At 38.5% G+C, this 18,312-nt stretch overlaps 1 protein-coding gene across 1 annotated transcript in view; it reads left to right on the forward strand.

The window, feature by feature from the left end:
* The window catches only part of AGMO (alkylglycerol monooxygenase), a 390,797-nt gene that overhangs the window by 116,964 nt on the left and 255,521 nt on the right, over positions 1-18,312 (forward strand). The window contains exon 4 of the mRNA XM_005897366.2: positions 14,915-15,018. Within this exon, the coding sequence (XP_005897428.1) occupies positions 14,915-15,018 (104 nt within the window). The remainder of the gene's footprint in view (positions 1-14,914; positions 15,019-18,312) is intronic.

Genomic DNA, 18,312 nt, shown 5'->3' on the forward strand with positions numbered 1-18,312 from the left:
AAAATGGAATGTTTAGATATGACTGAAATTAGGGAGATGAAATCAGTATGAAGGAAAAAGAAAAATTATAAAAGCATTAATTTCACTAGTGGCAATACATGTATTTCACAGATAAAATCAATAGTTATTTATTTGGACATTGATTATTCAAATGAAACAGTTGTATTTGGTAAGCATAAGTTTAATCAAGCAAGACAATGTATACCTGTGGCGGATTCATTTTGATATTTGGCAAAACTAATACAATTATGTAAAGTTAAAAAAAAAAAAGACAATATATTAGTGATCTACTATGCGAAGTTAATAGTAGGTGTTGTAAAAAGTACAAAATAGATAAATTTTCTCTACTTAAGAAGCTTATGGGACTTCCCTCGTAGTCCAGTGGCTAAGACTTGAGCTTCTAATTCAGGGGACCCAGGTTTGATCCCTGGTCAGGGAACTAGATCCCACATTGCCACAACTAAGAGTTCACATGCCTCACTAAAGATCCCACACGCCACAACTAGACCCAGCATGGCCAAATAAATAAATATTTTTAAAGAAATTCATAAAATAGGGGAGGAAAATAACCTAGTATTTGTGGTATTAGAGGCCTAGGAGTAATAAGGATTGTGTAATAATTGTAGCTGGTTTTCCCAGCTACCAAGTATGACTGCTTAGAGAAAATGACATTCTTTGAAAGATGGAGAATATTTTGACAGGTCACACAGATACAGGTGACCAGAAAAGTGTTCAGGGTGTTCAAGATGCCCAGACAATGGAGGGTACGTGAGAAAAAAATATGAAGATACATATTTCTTTTTTTTTTTTAATATACTATTCATGTGTCACAAACTGTTACTCTTGTGATTCTACTTCAGTCATTTAGAAATGTGAACGCTATCCTAGCTTGTTGGCTGTATGGAACAGTTGGTGGGCTGGACTTTGGTGTGCGATGTCAGTTTGCTAACCTTCACTAGACTGTGAGTGATACAAGGGCAGTCTCTTACGCATAGATAGTGCACAGTGGATACTGACTGACTTTACCGAGGCAATGAGGCCTTCACCTAGCACAACAGGTATGCGATAGGAAAGGAAAGCATCAGGTAACTCGATGGATTGATTGAAGCCAGTTGTGAAATCTTAAAAGGAAGTGATCAAAGGCATAATTGTCATATTACAAGATCAGAAACAGAAAAAGGAAGCATGGGCAGAAAATGATGAATTCATTTAACAAAACATTTGGGTTTGAAGGTCATATAGCAATGGAGTCATGCTTAAAGATTTAGAGCGTAGAATATGAGGTTACTTCTATTAGAGTAACGGAAGCTATGTTCCTGCATAACCACTTCCGTCTTTCAGTGGTCAAAGAATGTGCCATGAGACCTCTTCCTCCGGTAGTAGTGAGACTTATAGTCATTGATAGCCTCCTTTTAAAATCAGATATGTATTCAGATTTCAGACATACATTTACTTTGCAGGTAACAGATGAAAGGGCAAAGTAACTCAACAGAGTAACAAAGAACATTCAGTTCTATGAGGTGTCAACAAACAATAGTAACATAGTGAGGAACAACAGTTCCCAAACATGTAGAACAAAAATCTATCAGATGCAGATTGGTTTCTCAAAGACCAGTGACCATGCTAATCTATGTCAAGATGAAACCAAAGGATACACTGACCTGTTCCAACTGGGACATGCAATCCTGATTCACTCTGGCACCTTCCGTGGACACCATCACATTTCTTGAAAATTTAGTAATCTTACAGGCTTCTTACTCATTTGCAATGAAGCAGTAAAAATTAGTTTCAGAACACAAAGGCAAACGGTAAGACCAATAGAACGCCCTTATGATTGGCAGAGATCCCAGTAGGTTTTTGTTGCCATTGACAAGGATAATCTCCATCCACTCATAAGGCTAAGAGAGGGAGAATAAAGACACATTGCAGCCACTTTCTAACTGTGGTTTTAGTGCCTTTTTTTTTTTCCTGCTTTCCTGTCTTGTCCTGACAATCCCTGCTTGTTTTGCTTTCCCGTTCACTTCCTTAATATTGCTCTCCTTTCAAACTTTGGAGGTTAATGTGTTCTTGGAGTCTGTGGCTTGTGGAGATAAATTATAGCAGTCATTATTCCAAACATAATACAGCAGAAGTTCATTGTGTCTCACCACAGGCGAGCACATTGCACAGAAGGAGTGTTGTAGGAGTGCTTGCCAATCGTAGCTAAATCTATTGACATAAAGACAGTTCTTCTCCCATGGTTTCTGTCTTTGGATTGTGCTAGTTTAGGTCATTATGAGTGCCAAATGGATGTCATTAAATCCTCTGGACGATTTCTTGATTTTTATTCTATGCAGACCATGTGGATTCCTTTTTGATCTGGATATATGGTAAGTCCCATGATGAAATGACTAACAGTCCCCAAACCTAAAGCCATGATGCTACTGTTGCTGCTGCTAATCAGCACCTGCATGCACTAGAATTTGATTTCATTCAATAGATAAGTGGCCTTTGTGAGATATAATAACTGTCAGCTTCATAATTCTTTTAAAATGTAATACTGATAACTTTGATTTCAAAGGATTTTTATCTAATTCTGCCAACTTTTGGAGAGAGGGGATAGGTTTTCTGTATGTGTGTGTGTTAGTTGCTCAGTTGTGTCCAACTCTTGCAACCCCATGAACTGTAGCCCACCAGGCTCCTCTGTCCATGGGCTTCTCCAGGCAAGAATACTGGAGTGAGTTGTCATGCTCAAACCCTTGTCTCCCACATGGCAGGCAGTTTCTTAAGCAGCTGAGCCACAAGGGTAGCTCTTGCTTTTCTATAAACACAGCTAATTTTCAACAGTTGAAAGGTATGGGAATCTCCCTTAACCAAAAAATCTCTCTTTGCTCATCTATTATATTCCTAGAGATACCAGTTTTCAGGCCACTTAGTACTTTAGTACAATAATACTTTTTCCTATGAGTGGGAAAGAGCTCCTTCCATGTATCACCAGAGATGGAATCAGGATCTTCTAGCAGATCACTTGGCCCATGGCCTAGAGCTGAGGTAATATCAACAGAAAGAAGAGAAATCTAGGTTAATATTTAGACTTGGCAAATCTCAGCACACAAAATGACTAGGAGCAGAGGGATGTACATGGAGAATGATGAAACTTACAGAAGCCTTTTTTTTTTAAAGCACAAACAGATTTATTTGCTAACCAAAGAGATGACCCTAATTACACCAACACTTTGAAATAGTTTAATTGTTTTTGATAAAGATAATTGATGCAATAATGAAAAAAAAACGCAGTATGGAGATTTTCTCATTGAACTGAGCTTGTTCATCCTTACAACTAATTTCTGTGAAAAATGATGATGGAATTTTCACTCTACTTTTTCATAGACCCCGAGTACAGGTAACATTGTTCATGATGCATGCCACCACTAATTTCCCATCTTTGAGTTTTCTTGTTATTGTGCTTTCCTTTCCATCTCATTCCTGATGTTGAACCAATGTGCCATCTGTAAAGCTGCAGACAGTCTGAGTCTTTCTGCCATCAGCTGTGGTCTCTTCAGACTTCTCTCCCAGTTTACAGGAAAGCTGTGTTGTTTTCAAAGTGCTCTCAGTTTTTATGTTGAGGAAGTGTGTGCATGACAGGAAATGGCAAGAATGAAGATTGACGTTTTAGGAATCAATGAACTAAGATGGACTGGAATGGGTGAATTTAACTCAGATGACCATTATATCTACTACTGCGGGCAAGAATTCCTTAGAAGAAATGGAGTAGCCCTAATAATCAGTGAAAGAGTCTGAAATACAGTTCTTAGGTATAGTCTCAAAAAGGACAGAATAATCTCTGTTTCTAAGGCAAACCATTCAACAACAGAGTAATCCAAGTCTAAGCCCCAACCAGTAATGCTGAAGAAGCTGAAGTTGAACAATTCTCTAAAGACCTACAAGACCTTCTAGAACTAATACCTAAAAAAGATGTCGTTTTCATTATAGGGGACTGGAATGCAAAAGTAGAAAGTTAAGAGATACCTGGATAATAGGCAAATTTGACCTTGGAGTACAAAATGAAGCAGGCCAAAGGCAAACAGAGTTTTGCCAAGGGAACACACCGGTCATACCAAACACCCTCTTCCAACAACACATGAGAAGACTCTACACATGGACATCACCAGATGGTCAATACCAGAATCAGATTGATTATATTCTTTGCAGCCAAAGATGGAGAAGCTCTATACAGTCAGCAAAAAGAAGACCGGGAGCTGACTGTGGCTCAGATCATGAGCTCCTTCTTGCCAAATTCAGACTTAAATTGAAGAAAGTGGGGAAAACCACTAGACCATTCAGGTATAACCTAAATCAAATCCTTTACAATTATACAGTGGAAGTGACAAATAGACTCAAGGGATCAGATCTTATAGACAGAGTGCCTGAAGAACTATGGATGGAGGTTTGTGACATTGTACAGTAGTCTGTGATCAAGACCATCCCCAAGAAAAAGAAATGAAAAAAGGCAAAATGGTTGTCTGAGGAGGCTTTACAAATCATTGAGAAAAGAAGAGAAGTGAAAGGCAAAAGAGAAAAGGAAAGATATACCCATTTGAATGCAGAGTTCCAAAGCATAGCAAGGAGAGATAACAAAGCCTTCCTCAGTGATCAATGCAAAGAAATAGAGGAAAACAATAGAATGGGAAAGACAAGAGATCTCTTCAAGAAAATTAGTGATACCAAGGGAACATTTCATGCAAGATGGGCACGATAAAGAACAGAAAAGTTATGTACCTAACAGAAGAAGACAATATTAAGAAGAGGCGGCAAGAATACATATAAAGTGAAAATGAAGTGAAAGTGAAGTCGCTCAGTCATGTCCGACTCTTTGTGACCCCAGGGACTGTAGCCCACCAGCTTCCTCTTTCCATGGGATTCCCCAGGCAAGAATACTGGAGTGGGTTGCCATTTCCTCATAAGCACTATACAAAAAAGATCTTCATGACCCAAATAAACACAAGAATGTGATCACTCACCTAGAGCCAGACATCCTGGAATGTGAAGTCAAGTGGGCCCTAGGAAGCATCACTACGAACAAAGCTAGTGGAGGTGATGGAATTCCAGTTGAGCTACTTCAAATCCTAAAAGATGATGATGTGAAAGTGCTTCACTCAATATGTCAGCAAATTTGGAAAACACAGCAGTGGCTACAGGACTGGAAAAGGTCAGTTTTCATTCTAATCCCTAAGAAAGGCAATGCCAAAGAATGTTCAAACTACCACACATTTGAACTCATCTCATATGCTAGCAAAGCAATGCTCAAAATTCTCCTAGCCAGGCTTCAGGAATATGTGAAGCATGAACTTCCAGATGTTCCAGCTGGTTTTAGAAACGGCAGAGGAACCAGAGATCAAATTGCCAATATCTGTTGGATCATCAAAAAAGCAAGAGAGTTTCCAGAAAAACATCTACTTCTTCTTTATTGGCTATGCCAAAGCCTTTGTCTATGTGGATCACAAAGAAAAACTGTGGAAAATTCTTAAAGAGATAGGAATACCAGACCACGTTACCTGCCTCCTGAGAAATCTCTATGCAGGTCAGGAAACAAAAGTTAGAACTGCACGTGAAACAACAGACTGGTTCCAAATCGGAAAAGGAATATGACAAGGCTGTATATTGTCACCCTGCTTATTTAACTTCTATGTAGAATATATCAGTGAAATGCCAGGCTGGATGAAGCATAAACTGGAATCAAGGTTTCTGGGAGAAATACCAATAACCTCAGATACACAGATGACACCATACTTATGGCAGAAAGTGAAGAAGAATTAAAGAGCTTCTTGATGAAAGTGAAAGAGGAAAAGTCAGCTTAAAACTCAACATTCAGAAAACGAAGATCATGGCATCTGGTCCCATCACTTCATGGGAAATAGATGGGGAAACAATGGAAACAACGACAGACTTTATTTTCTTGGGCTCCAAAATCACTGCAGATGGTGACTGCAGCCATGAAATTAAAAGATTCTTGCTTCTTGGAAGGAAAGTTATGACCAACCTAGATAGCATATTAAAAAGCAGAGACATTACTTTGCTGACAAAGGTCCATCTAGTTAAAGCTGTGATTTTTCTGGTAGTCATGTATGGATGTGAGAGTTGGACTATAAAGAAAGCTTGAGGACCAAAAATTGATGCTTTTGAACTATGCTGTTGGAGAAGATTCTTGAGAGTCTCTTGGAATGCAGGGAGATCCAACCAGTCCATCCTAAAGGAAATCAGTCCTAAATATTCATTGGAAGGACTGATGCTGAAGCTAAAACTCCAATACTTTGGCCACCTAATGCAAAGAACTGACTCATTGGAAAAGACCCTGATGCTGGGCAAGATTGAGGGCAGGAGGAGAAGGGGACGACAGAGGATGAGATGGTTGGATGGCATCACCGACTCGATGGACATGAATTTGAGCATGCTCTAAGAGTTGGTTGTGAACAGGGAAGCTTGCATGCTGCAGTCCGTGGGATTGCAAAGAGTCGGACACTACTGAGCAACTGAACGGAATATCAATCTCCATTCATTGAATCATCAATTTTCTCATCAATTTGGTTTTCTGCTATAGGAAGTGAATGAAAGTGTGATGGTAAAATTGATGACATCACCATCAGTTCATTGAGTAAAGAATAGAAAAATAAATGAGGATCTATTTATTATTATGCATCTGCTTATATTTCCCATTTAGACTTCAGTTTGATAGTTTGAGTCTGTTACTATTTTTTTGATTACTTAGTTAACTTAATTTTTTGAAATCACTTATCATGTTTATCTGTTGGAAAGAGAACAAATTTTGAAGGGTTCACTTATATTCAGTATTTCAAATTCAAAGTGACAATTGTTATCATTCAAAAATTGATAAGTTCAGTGTTTTATAGTGTTAGATTTTGTGTAAAAAGCTATAGGCAGTTGTGCTAATTCAAGAAGCTTAGCACCATCATTCAATAATGTGTTTTGAGCTCCTATTGTCCTTTACTTCCTGAACATCACCAAATATGTGCCGGGGCCCAGAGAACTCTTGGTCCCATTCACCTCCATTTCTGAAGGAGAAAGAAAAATCCAAGATGGGGGTGAATGCTCCAAATAAATCACTGTTGAGGAGAGAAAATTTTAAAAGCTTTCTTTTCCTCTAAGTTTTTTTCCCTTCTTCATTTCAATTTCATTTTTATTAGTTATAAAATAAGGAATTGAACTAAGTAACTTCATAAGGCTCCTTGTAGTTCAGTTCTCATGTTCCATGTTCTGCTACACAATATGCTAAATGTCCCATAAAGTATTACTAACATGACTTTCTTGGTGCTAAACATCACTAACATATTACAAATAGGCCTAACATTTTTTCCTTTATAACTTGAAGGTTTCTCACATTATGAGTGAAGGCAACATCATCACCCCCAGGGTGCCCCAAGACTTCTGGCCTGTCACTCCTGAAGATTAAATTATTATCATATAGCTGTGAACATTCCTTGTAGACCTATGTTTATGGCTCAGATTAACCTAGAGAACTATTTCTGTCCACTTTATAGGTGACAAGATATGAGATAGGAGACTTATTTAGATATACTTTAGATGTGTAATGCATATAGAATCTGTTAGCCTCTAGATTACAAGTTTACTCTGTTTGGAAATTTCTCATCATTCTTATGTTTCTTCAAAGTAATCTCTGTTCTTACATATACTAAAAGTATCTTTTAATAAAACTCTCAAGTATATAAATTGGGTTTCATCAAAATTAAAACACAGTGTTCTTCATAAGACACTTCATAAGGAGAACATGTTTGTGTACAGTATATATAAAGAAATCTCAAAACTCAATAATATAAAAGCAAGCCAATTAAACTGAAGGCACTAGTATTGAATAGACCAAAAAGACATATCAATGGCAAAAATGCACATGGAGAAGTAACTATTGTCATTTGCCACCGCAGCAGTGTAGATTAAAATTTCAATGTGATAACAATATACACTTATTAGAATGTTATTAAATATAAATAAAATTAATAGTGTCAAGTACCATCAAAAATGTGGAGGACCTTTAACTCTCATTTACTGCTAGTGATAATACAAAAAGGCACGGTCACTTTGGAAAATGATTTGAATTTTTTTGCAACCTAATGTAAACATCCCATACAGTTCAGTAATCTCACTCTTGAGTATGTACCAAAGAAAAATGAAACTATGTCCACCTGAAAAAAAATTCTAGAAAATTTATAGATGCTTCATTTGTAATTGCCAAATACTAGAAACACTTGAAATGTTCAACTACTAAGTGGATCAAAACAAAACAAAAACTGATGGTACAAATGGAATACTACTCAGCAAAAAAAGGGAACAAACTACTGATAAACACAGCAAAATGGAGGAATCTGTGATAAATTATGCTAAGTGCAAGAAAGCAAACTCAAAGGCCTAATACGCAATAATTCACTGATATGACATCCTTAGAAAAGCAAAACTAGGGGAAAGAAGAGCTTTCCTGGTGGCTCAGTGGTAAAGTATCCTCCTGCCAATACAGGTGTCACAAGTTCGATCCCTGGGTTGGGAAGATCCCCTGGAGGAGGTAATGGCAACCCACTCCAGTATTCTTGCCTGGAGAATCCCATGGACAGAGGGGCCTGGCAGGCTACAGCCAACAGGGTTGCAAAAGAGTTCAACACGACTTAGCTAAACACCAACATAAGTGAAAAAAAACATATGAGAGGATGCTAGGGACAGAGTATAAGATCAGGGAGGACTGACCACTGTATTAATGGTCCTTTGCTTTGTAATATATCCATGGCTTCTCTTGCAACTTCTGTCGGTCAGAAATCAGCAGGCAGCTTAGATGAGTGCTTCTGGTCCCCAGTCTTTCATGAGGTTGCAATTAAGCAGTAAGCTAGTTCCTGGCTGCAGTGTTATCTGAAGACTCAATTTGGAGAAGATCTGCTTCCAAACTCACATACATGGTTTTTGGCAAGATTCAGTTTCTCGTGGAATTTGGGTTAAGGAGCTTAGTTTCTTGCTAGCTGGTTAACCTGAGGCCTTCCCTAGTTCCCTGTCGTATGTGCTTCTCCAAAAGGCAGCTTGCAACATGGCAGCCGACTTTCCTTGGATAGAGCATGTGACGATGTAAGAGAAAGCACCCGAGATGTCAGCCTCAGTCTTTTTATCACCTGATATCAGAAATGACATCCCGTCACCTTTGCGAGAATTATATTTAGCAGAAGAGCATTAGTCACTCAGTTGTGTCTGACACTTTTGGATCTCTCAGTTGTGTCCAACTCTTTGTGACCCCATGAACCCACCAGGGTCCTCTGTCCATGGAATTTTCCAGGCAAGAATACTGGAGTGGGTAGCCATTCCATTCTCCAGGGGATCTTCCTGACCTAGGGATTGAATCTGGGTCTTCTGCATTGCAGGCAGATTCTTTACCACTGAGCCACCAGGAAAGCCCTACATTTACTGGAAGGAAGTCAAATCTAACCACATTCAAGGGAAGAGTTTATACAGGGGGTTCAGTACCAGTAGACTAGAATCACTGGGGACTGCCTAGAGACTGTATCCCATAGGAAGCCCTCTGGATCCCATGGATTCTTATTTCACACCCAAAACACAGTAAACTCTCCTAAGTTCCCTGGGAATCTCACCATCTGAATCTGGGAGCCCTGTTAGAGTTAACCTGCCATACACAAAATGGAAGAGAGAACTTTGGGGTGATCATAACTATTCCGTGTCTATTGGGATAATAAAAACTATTCCATATCTTGATATTGACAGTGATTGCACAGTTGTATTTGTTTGATAAAAACTCATAGAACTAAATATCAAAAGGGATATATTTCATTGTAAGTAAGTTGGACTTTAATAAAAAAGAAACAAGATAGCAAACTCAAGAATATAACATACATACACACATATATTACATTAAATTTTGGCCAAATTGAATGAATAGTTAATGTATAATAAAATATATGTAAAGAAATCTATATTTTGGCAGTGGAAAGTATTAATAACATTATTATTTCTAATATCATTGAAAAGCCATAGTAATATACCATGAGTTTTATAATCAATAATTTTCTTATAGAAAAAGAAAATTATTATTGATGGCAACTTATATGAATTTTTCACTGGAAGAAGTTTATTGTGATCATATCAGTTTTTCTCTTTAACATTTGTTTTTCTTCCTTAGAACAGACAACTCATCAATTCAAATATTAAGGAAGATGAACATATTTGTAAATGTACTGTTAAATGTATCTTATTTACCAAAGTACTGTTGGAACAATTTTCTAAAAATGTATTTTTAAAGCCACCCTTGAAAATAATTTACTTCCTGTATTTCTTGTTTCCCCCAATTCTGGAAAGTTACAGAGGTAAGACAGTGGGATCCAATTACTGTAACCTGTTTATACAGCTGTACTTCATTGAATGAAGGCTTGTATTACACACAGTTTTTGATAGGAAGTCAGTGCTTTTAAAACAACTATAGAGACAGGTCTTTAACCTCCACCCTGGTGGATTCTTTGTTCCACCATTTAGCTTCTGTGGAGGTTATAAGAAGGTAGTTCCAATACGTATTATTGCCATCTAATCAAATCATCTACTTAGCTCATCCACTTATGAACTTGAAGCATAGATATATTATGATGAATTTTTTATACAAATTCTGAAAGGTCCAATGAAATAATTTTGATTCATAGTGAAGTTTCTTTGTGATACATTCTGAAATGTTCAATAATGAGTATGTTCTAAAGAGAAAATGGTATTTAGATGTCTTCAATTGTTGAATCTATAAGAAGCTTTAAAAGATTTAGTATGTTCATTAGATTTATTATTTCTTAATAGTATCCCATACAACATATGAAGATTTTGAGTGTCATGGGATTCTTTGTAACTCTTTTATTCATAGTTATACAGGTTAATCAATAAACCACAGATTTAGGTTCTAGGTTATTTCAGGGATTATGCCTGGGAAGTTTGAGGTCATTATGGTGAAGTACTTCTTATTTGTGTAGGAATAGTTTCCTTCATTACTTGAGTAGAAATGTAGGGTCATTACTGCTGCTGCTGCTGCTGCTAAGTCACTTCAGTCGTGTCCGACTCTGTGCGACCCCATAGACGGCAGCCCACCAGGCTCTACCGCCCCTGGGATTCTCCAGGCAAGAACACTGGAGTGGGTTGCCATTTCCTTCTCTAATGCATGAAAGTGAAAAGTGAAAGTGAAGTCACTCAGTCGTGTCCGACTCTTAGCGACCCCATGGACTGCAGCCTACCAGGCTCCTCCGTCCATGGGATTTTCCAGGCAAGAGTACTGGAGTGGGTTGCCATTGCCTTCTCCAGGGTCATTACTAGGAATGATTAAAAAAGTGTGGACCGATTAGAATCTACATTAGATATAAACTGATGTCTTGTGAAAATACTTGCCTCACTTGAAAATATATGACTTGAATAGAAATGACTTCTGATAAGCCTATCTATTCATAATCCTGTTCATAATTTCATTCTCACAGAATTGAATCTTTCTTATATTTCATTTGTTTTCCAAAACTCTTTTTGCACATTTTGTTTGGTAACTCCCTATATAGATTGTGTGGATTACAATAAACTGTGGAAAATTCTGAAAGAGATGGGAATACCAGACCACCTGACCTGCCTCTTGAGAAATTCATATGCAGGTCAGGAAGCAACAGTTAGAACTGGACATGGAACAACAGACTGGTTCCCAATAGGAAAAGGAGTCTGTCAAGGCTGTATATTGTCACCCTGCTTATTTAACTTCTATGCAGAGTACATCATGAGAAATGCCGGGCTGGAAGAAGCACAAGCTGGAATCAAGATTGCCGGGAGAAATATCAATAACCTCAGATATGCAGATGACACCACCCTTATGGCAGAAAATGAAGAAGAACTAAAGAGTCTCTTGATGAAAGTGAAAGAGGACAGTGAAAAGTTGGCTTAACGCTCAAGATTCAGAAAACAAAGATCATGGCATCTGGTCCCATCACTTTATGGCAAATAGATGGGGAAACAGTGGAAACAGTGGCTGACTTTATTTTTGGGGGGCTCCAAAATCACTGCAGATGGTGACTGCAGCTATGGGTAGACTACAGTCCATGAGGTCACAAAGAGTCGGACACGACTGAGTGACTTCACTTTCACTTTACTCCTTGGAAGGAAAGCTATGACCAACCTACACAGCATATTAAAAAGCAGAGACATTACTTTGTCAACAAAGTACCGTCTAGTCAAGGCTATGGTTTTTCCAGTGGTCATGTATGGATGTGAGAGTTGGACTATAAAGAAAACTGAGCGCCAAAGAATTGATGCTTTTGAACTGTGGTGTTGGAAAAGACTCTTGAGAGTCCCTTGGACTGCAAGGAGATCCAAGCAGTCCATCCTAAATGAAATAAGTCCTGATTATTCATTGAAAGGACTGATTGTGAAGCTGAAACACCAATACTTTGGCCACCTGATGTGAAGAACTGACTCATTTGAAAAGACCCTGATGCTGGGAAAGATTGAGGGCAGGAGGAGAAGGGGATGACAGAAGATGAGATAGTTGGATGACATCACCAACTCAATGGACATGAGTGTTGAGTACACTCTGAGAGCTGGTGATATACAGGGAGGCCTGGCATGCGGCAGTTCATGGGGTCGCAAAGAGTCGGACACGACTGAGCGACTGAACTGAACTGAACTATATAGATTGTGGCTTCCCTGATAGCTCAGTTGGTAAAAAAAAATCCACCTGCAATGCAGGAGACCCCAGTTCTATCCCTGGATTGTGAAGATCCCTGAGAAGGGAAAGGCTACCCACTCCAGTATTCTGGCCTGGAGAATTCCATGGACTGTATAGTCCATGGGGTCACAAAGAGACAACTGAGCCACTTTCACTTTATATAGATTGCTCACAGAGCTTTCATTGGCTAAATGAAAGCTTTTTCTTGTCTAAGAAAAGTCCACCAGGATTGACTATATTTACGTCTATCTCTCCATATATCCATGTTTTTCATTAAAACTCTAACAAATTATCCTGTCATGTGTCGTGTATTTTAACGTGTGTGCGTGTCCATGCTAAGTTGTTTCAGTCTTATCCAACTCTTTGTGAACCTATGGACCATAGCCCACCAGGCTCCTCTGTCCATGGGATCTCCAGGCAAGAATACTCGAGTGGGTTGCCATGCCCTACCCCAGGGGATATTCCCGACCTAAGGATCTAACCCTAGGTCTGTAGAGGTTATAAGAAGGTAGTCCCATACATATTATTATGCATCTTCATGTCTCCTGCATTAGCCAATGGGTTCTTTATAACTCTGATTATGTGGCAGTTGCAAAGACTAATAACTCAGTATTTCCACTCTTCACTTCAGTTCAGTAGCTCAGTTGTGTCCAACTCTTTGCGACCCCATGAATTGAAGCACGCCAGGCCTCCCTGTCCATCACCAACTCCTGGAGTCCACCCAAACCCATGTCCATTGAGTTGGTGATGCCATCCAACCATCTCATCTTCTGTCGTCCCCTTCTCCTCCTGCCCTCAATCTTTCCCAGAATCAGGGTCTTTTCAAATGAGTCAGTTCTTCGCATCAGGTGGCCAAAGTACTGGAGTTTCAGCTTCAGCATCAGTCCTTCCAGTGAATATTCAGGACTGATTTTCTTCAGGATGGACTGGTTGGATCTCCTTGCAGTCCAAAGGCCTCTCAAGAGTCTTCTCCAACACCACAGTTCAAAAGCATCAATTCGTCAGCGCTCAGCTTTCTTCACAGTCCAACTCTCACATCCATACATGACCACAGGAAAAACCATAGCCTTGACTAGACAGACCTTTGTTGGCAAAGTAATGTCTCTGCTTTTGAATATGCCATCTAGGTTGGTCATAAGTTGCCACTCTTAGGTTCACTGTTAAATTCCCATGCATCCAAACCTATTTTTTTTTTTAAATTTTCAATATATACCAGCAGGGATAACTGTCATATCATATGGTTAATTCTATCTTCTATATTTGTAGCAAAGGACAAAATTTAAATAATTTAGCTAAGAACATACTTTCTTCTAATAATATAGAATATATGTAATTCTGGTAGAAAATGAAATAATGAGGGCAGAATGAAAAATATGGGCTTGTTTTTTAAATTCTATACATTCAGATGGTCATTAGAGAGGCATGTTGCTGCAGAAAAAACAGACAACTTTTGGGTTCATATGAATTTCAAGACAGTATGAGGGCAATTTGAATAATGCTTAATGAAAATTAACAGTTTCCTTTTTTTTTTTGAGGATAAACAGTTATGTGGGACAGTTTTAGAAATGTTAGTGTTGGTGAGATATGGGAAGAAATATATGTAACTATTAGTTACTAATATATATATCTATAAATGAAACTGAAACATTAAATCTTATGGCCAAATATTATTCTCCATTGTCTCTTACTCCAATAGACAGATTTTGACATTTATTAAAAAGCCATTAGAGAAGAAAATGGTATAATATTTCATTTTTAAATTTATACACCATTTCTCCCATCAGAGTATTCTTCTTTAATTAGAAATATGTTAACACATGCTGAAAAATTATCGCAGTGCATTAACTGTTTTGTTCGAACATTACAAGTTAGATTTTATGATCTGTTATATTGTAATATGTTAGCAAAGTGTAAATTTTGGAAGTCATTTCAGTTTGCTGGAGGCATTTAATTATATCATATACACTATATATATTTATTGGCTATGTTTCAGTTTTGTTTATAATTCATTTCCTCTCTGCTTCCAAAAATGATTCAAGGCAGCTCATTTTAATTATATTGGCCTGCTTTTCCAGAGATATTCCAGACTTTTATTTCTCGTTCAATAGAGCAGCACACACAACTGAAAATGGAAATTGCTTTGTTCTTATTCTCATGGCTCATTTCAAATTATGTGTTTTGCAGAGGTTAACATTATGTGGGCTGGTCACCAAACACATCACAGTTCTGAAGGCTATAACTTATCCACAGCACTGAGACAATCCGTCCTCCAAATTTACACTTCCTGGGTAAGTTTACAAAACTGAATTCATGTGATAATATAATTTCATTCAGTCACAGCTGTTCCTATTTCTTATGCTGAGTAAATGAATGGAAGGTGTTTTGCTAAAACACTTCTTTCTCCTCTATAAGGCCAGAGACTGAAGTGTTTCTTTCTCCTCTGTGAAGCCAGACACATAAGAAGCAAGTGGTATTGTCCAAAGGTACTCTTTTTTTTGACAGCCCAAAACTCACTCTGAGGTGTTTGGAAAGGTGAGAAAGTGTCTGGCTAATCCTTATTTACTGACAGCAAAGAAGCTAATAGCAATAGTACTGCTGCTGCTGCTGCTGCTAAGTCACTTCAGTCGTGTCCGACACGATAGTACTAATTAGTAACAATTAGTAATAGAGTACTAGTAGCTCCAGAAGGAATGAAGCAACTGGGCCAAAGTGGAAACGATACTCAGTTGTGGATGTGTCTGGTGGTGAAAGTATAATGATGCTGTAAAGAACAATATTGCATAGGAACCTGGAGTTAGGTCCATGAATCAAGGTAAATTGGAAGTGGTCAAGAAGGAGATGAAAAGAGTGAACATTGACATCTTAGGAATCACTGAACTAAAATGAATGGGAATGGGCAAATTTAATTCAAATGACTGTTATATCTACTAAGGTGGGCAAGAATCCCTTAGAAGAAATGGAGTAGCCCTAATAGTAGACAGAAGAGTCCGAAATGCAGTACTTCGGTGCAGTCTTGAAAACAACAGAATGATCTTGGTTCACTTCCAATGCAAACCATTCAACAACACAATAATCTATCTATTCCCCAACCACTGATGGTGAAAAAGCTGAAGTTGACTAGTTCTATGAAGACCTATAAGACCTTCTAGATCTAACACCAAAAAAGATGTCCTTTTCATCATAGGGGATTGGAATGCAAAAGTAGGAAATCAGGATACTTGGAGTAACAGGCAAGTTTGGCCTTGGAGTACAAAATGAAGCAGGGAAAATGCTAACAGAGTTTTGCCAAGAGAACCCACTGGTCATAGCAAACGCCCTTGTCCAACAACAAAAGAGACAACTCTATATATGGACATGATCAGATGGGCAATACTGAAATCAAACTGATTATATTCTTTGCAGCTGAAGCTGGAGAAGCTCTATACAGTCAGCAAAAACAAGACTTGGAGCTGTCTATGGCTCAGATCATGAGCTCCTTATTGCAAAATTCAGAATTAAATTGAAGAAAGTGGGGAAAACCACTAGACCATTCAGGTATGACCTAAATCAAATCCCTCTTGATTATACAGTGGAGGTGATGAGTAGATTCAAGGGTTTAGATCTGGTAGACAGAGTGCCTGAAAAACTATGGAAGAGGTTCATAATGTTGTACATGAGTCAGTGACCAAAACCATTCCAGAGAAAAAGAAATGCAAGAAAACAAAGTGGTTGTTTGAGGAGGCTTTACATATAGCTGAGAAAAGAAGAGAAGCAAAACGTAAGGGGGAAAAGGAGAAATATATCCAACAGAATGCAGTTACAGAGAACAGCAAGGGGAGATAAGAAGGCTTTTTTAAATGAACAATGCAAAGAAATAGAGGAAAACAGTAGAATGGGAAAGACTAGAGATTTCTACAAGAAAAATGGAGATATCAAGGGTACATTTCATGCAAGGATGGGCACAATAAGGGACAGAAATGGTAAGGAACTAACAGAAGCAGAAGAGATTAAGAACAGGTGGCAAGAATACACAGAAGAACTATACCAAAAAGGTCTTAATGACCAGGATAACAATGATGGTGTGGTCACTTATCTAGAGCCAGATACCCTGGAGTGTGAAGTCAAGTGGACTTTAGAAAGCATCATTATGAACAAATTAGTGGAGGTGATGGAATTCCAGCAGAGCTATTTCAAATCCTCAAGGATGATGTTGTTAGAGTGCTGCACTCAATATGCCAATATGCCAGCAAATTTGGAAAACTCAGCAGTGACCACAGGATTGGAATAGGTCAGTTTTCATTCCCATCCCAAAGAAGGGCAATGCCAAAGAATGTTCAAACTATGCTGCAGTTGTGCTCATTTCACATGCTAGTAAAGTTATGCTCAAAATCCTTCAAGCTAGGCTTTCAGCTGTATGTGAACCAAAAACATCCAGATGTTCAAGCTCAATTTAGAAAAGGCAGAGGAGCCAGAGATCAAATTGCCAACATTCACTGAATCATAGAGAAAGCAAGGGAATTCCAGAAAAACATCTGCTTTTCCTTCACTGATTACGTGAAAGCCTTTGACTTAGTGGATCACAACAATTAGTGGGAAATTCTTAAGGAGAAGGAAATACCAGACCACTCTCCCTGTCTCCTGAGAAACCTGCATGCAGGTCAAGAAGGAACAGTTAGACTCTTGCATGAACACCTGACTGGTTTAAACTTTGGAAAGGAATATGACAAGGTTGTATATTGCCTTCCTGTTTATTTAACTGTATGCAGAGTACATCTGGCAAAAGGCAGGGCTGGATGAATTACAAGCTGGAATCAAGATTGCTGGGAAAAATATCAACAACCTCATATACACAGATGATACCACTCTAATAGCAGAAAATGAAGAGGAACTAAAGAGCCTCTTGATGAGAGTAAAAGACAAGAGTGAAAAAGCTGGCCTAAAACTCAACATTCAAAAAACTAAGATCATAGCATCCTGTCCCATCACTTCATGAGAAATAGATGGGACAAAAGTGGAAGTAATGAGAGATTTTCTTTTCTTGGGCTCCAAAATCACTGTGGACAATGACTGAAGCCATGAAATTGAAAGATGCTTGCTCCTTGTAAGGGAAGCTATGACAAACCTAGCCAGCCTATTAAAAAGAGAGACATCACTTTACCAACAAAGGTCCATATAGTCAAAGCTATGGTTTTTCCAGCATGTATGGATGTGAGAGTTGGATCATAAAGAAGACTGAGCACCATAGAACTGACTCTTTTGAATTGTGATGCTGGAGAAGACTCTTGAGAGTCCCTTAGATTGCAAGAAGATCAAACCAGTTAATCCTAAAAATGAAGTCACTCAGTCGTGTCTGACTCTTTGTGACCCCATGCACTGTAGCCTACCAGGCTCCTCCATCCATGGGATTTTCCAAGCAAGAATACTGGAGTGGATTGCCATTTCCTTCTCCAGGAGATCTTCCCAACCCAGGGATTGAACCCCGGTCTTCCGCGTTGTAGGAAGACGCTTTACCATCTGAGTCACCAGGGAAGTCTAGTTAATCCTAAAGGAAATCAATATCGGAAGGACTGATGCTGAAGCTGAAACTCCAATATTTTGGCCAC

The sequence above is a fragment of the Bos mutus genome, chromosome 4 (assembly GCF_027580195.1).
Source record: "Bos mutus isolate GX-2022 chromosome 4, NWIPB_WYAK_1.1, whole genome shotgun sequence".
Classification (NCBI taxonomy): domain Eukaryota; kingdom Metazoa; phylum Chordata; class Mammalia; order Artiodactyla; family Bovidae; genus Bos; species Bos mutus.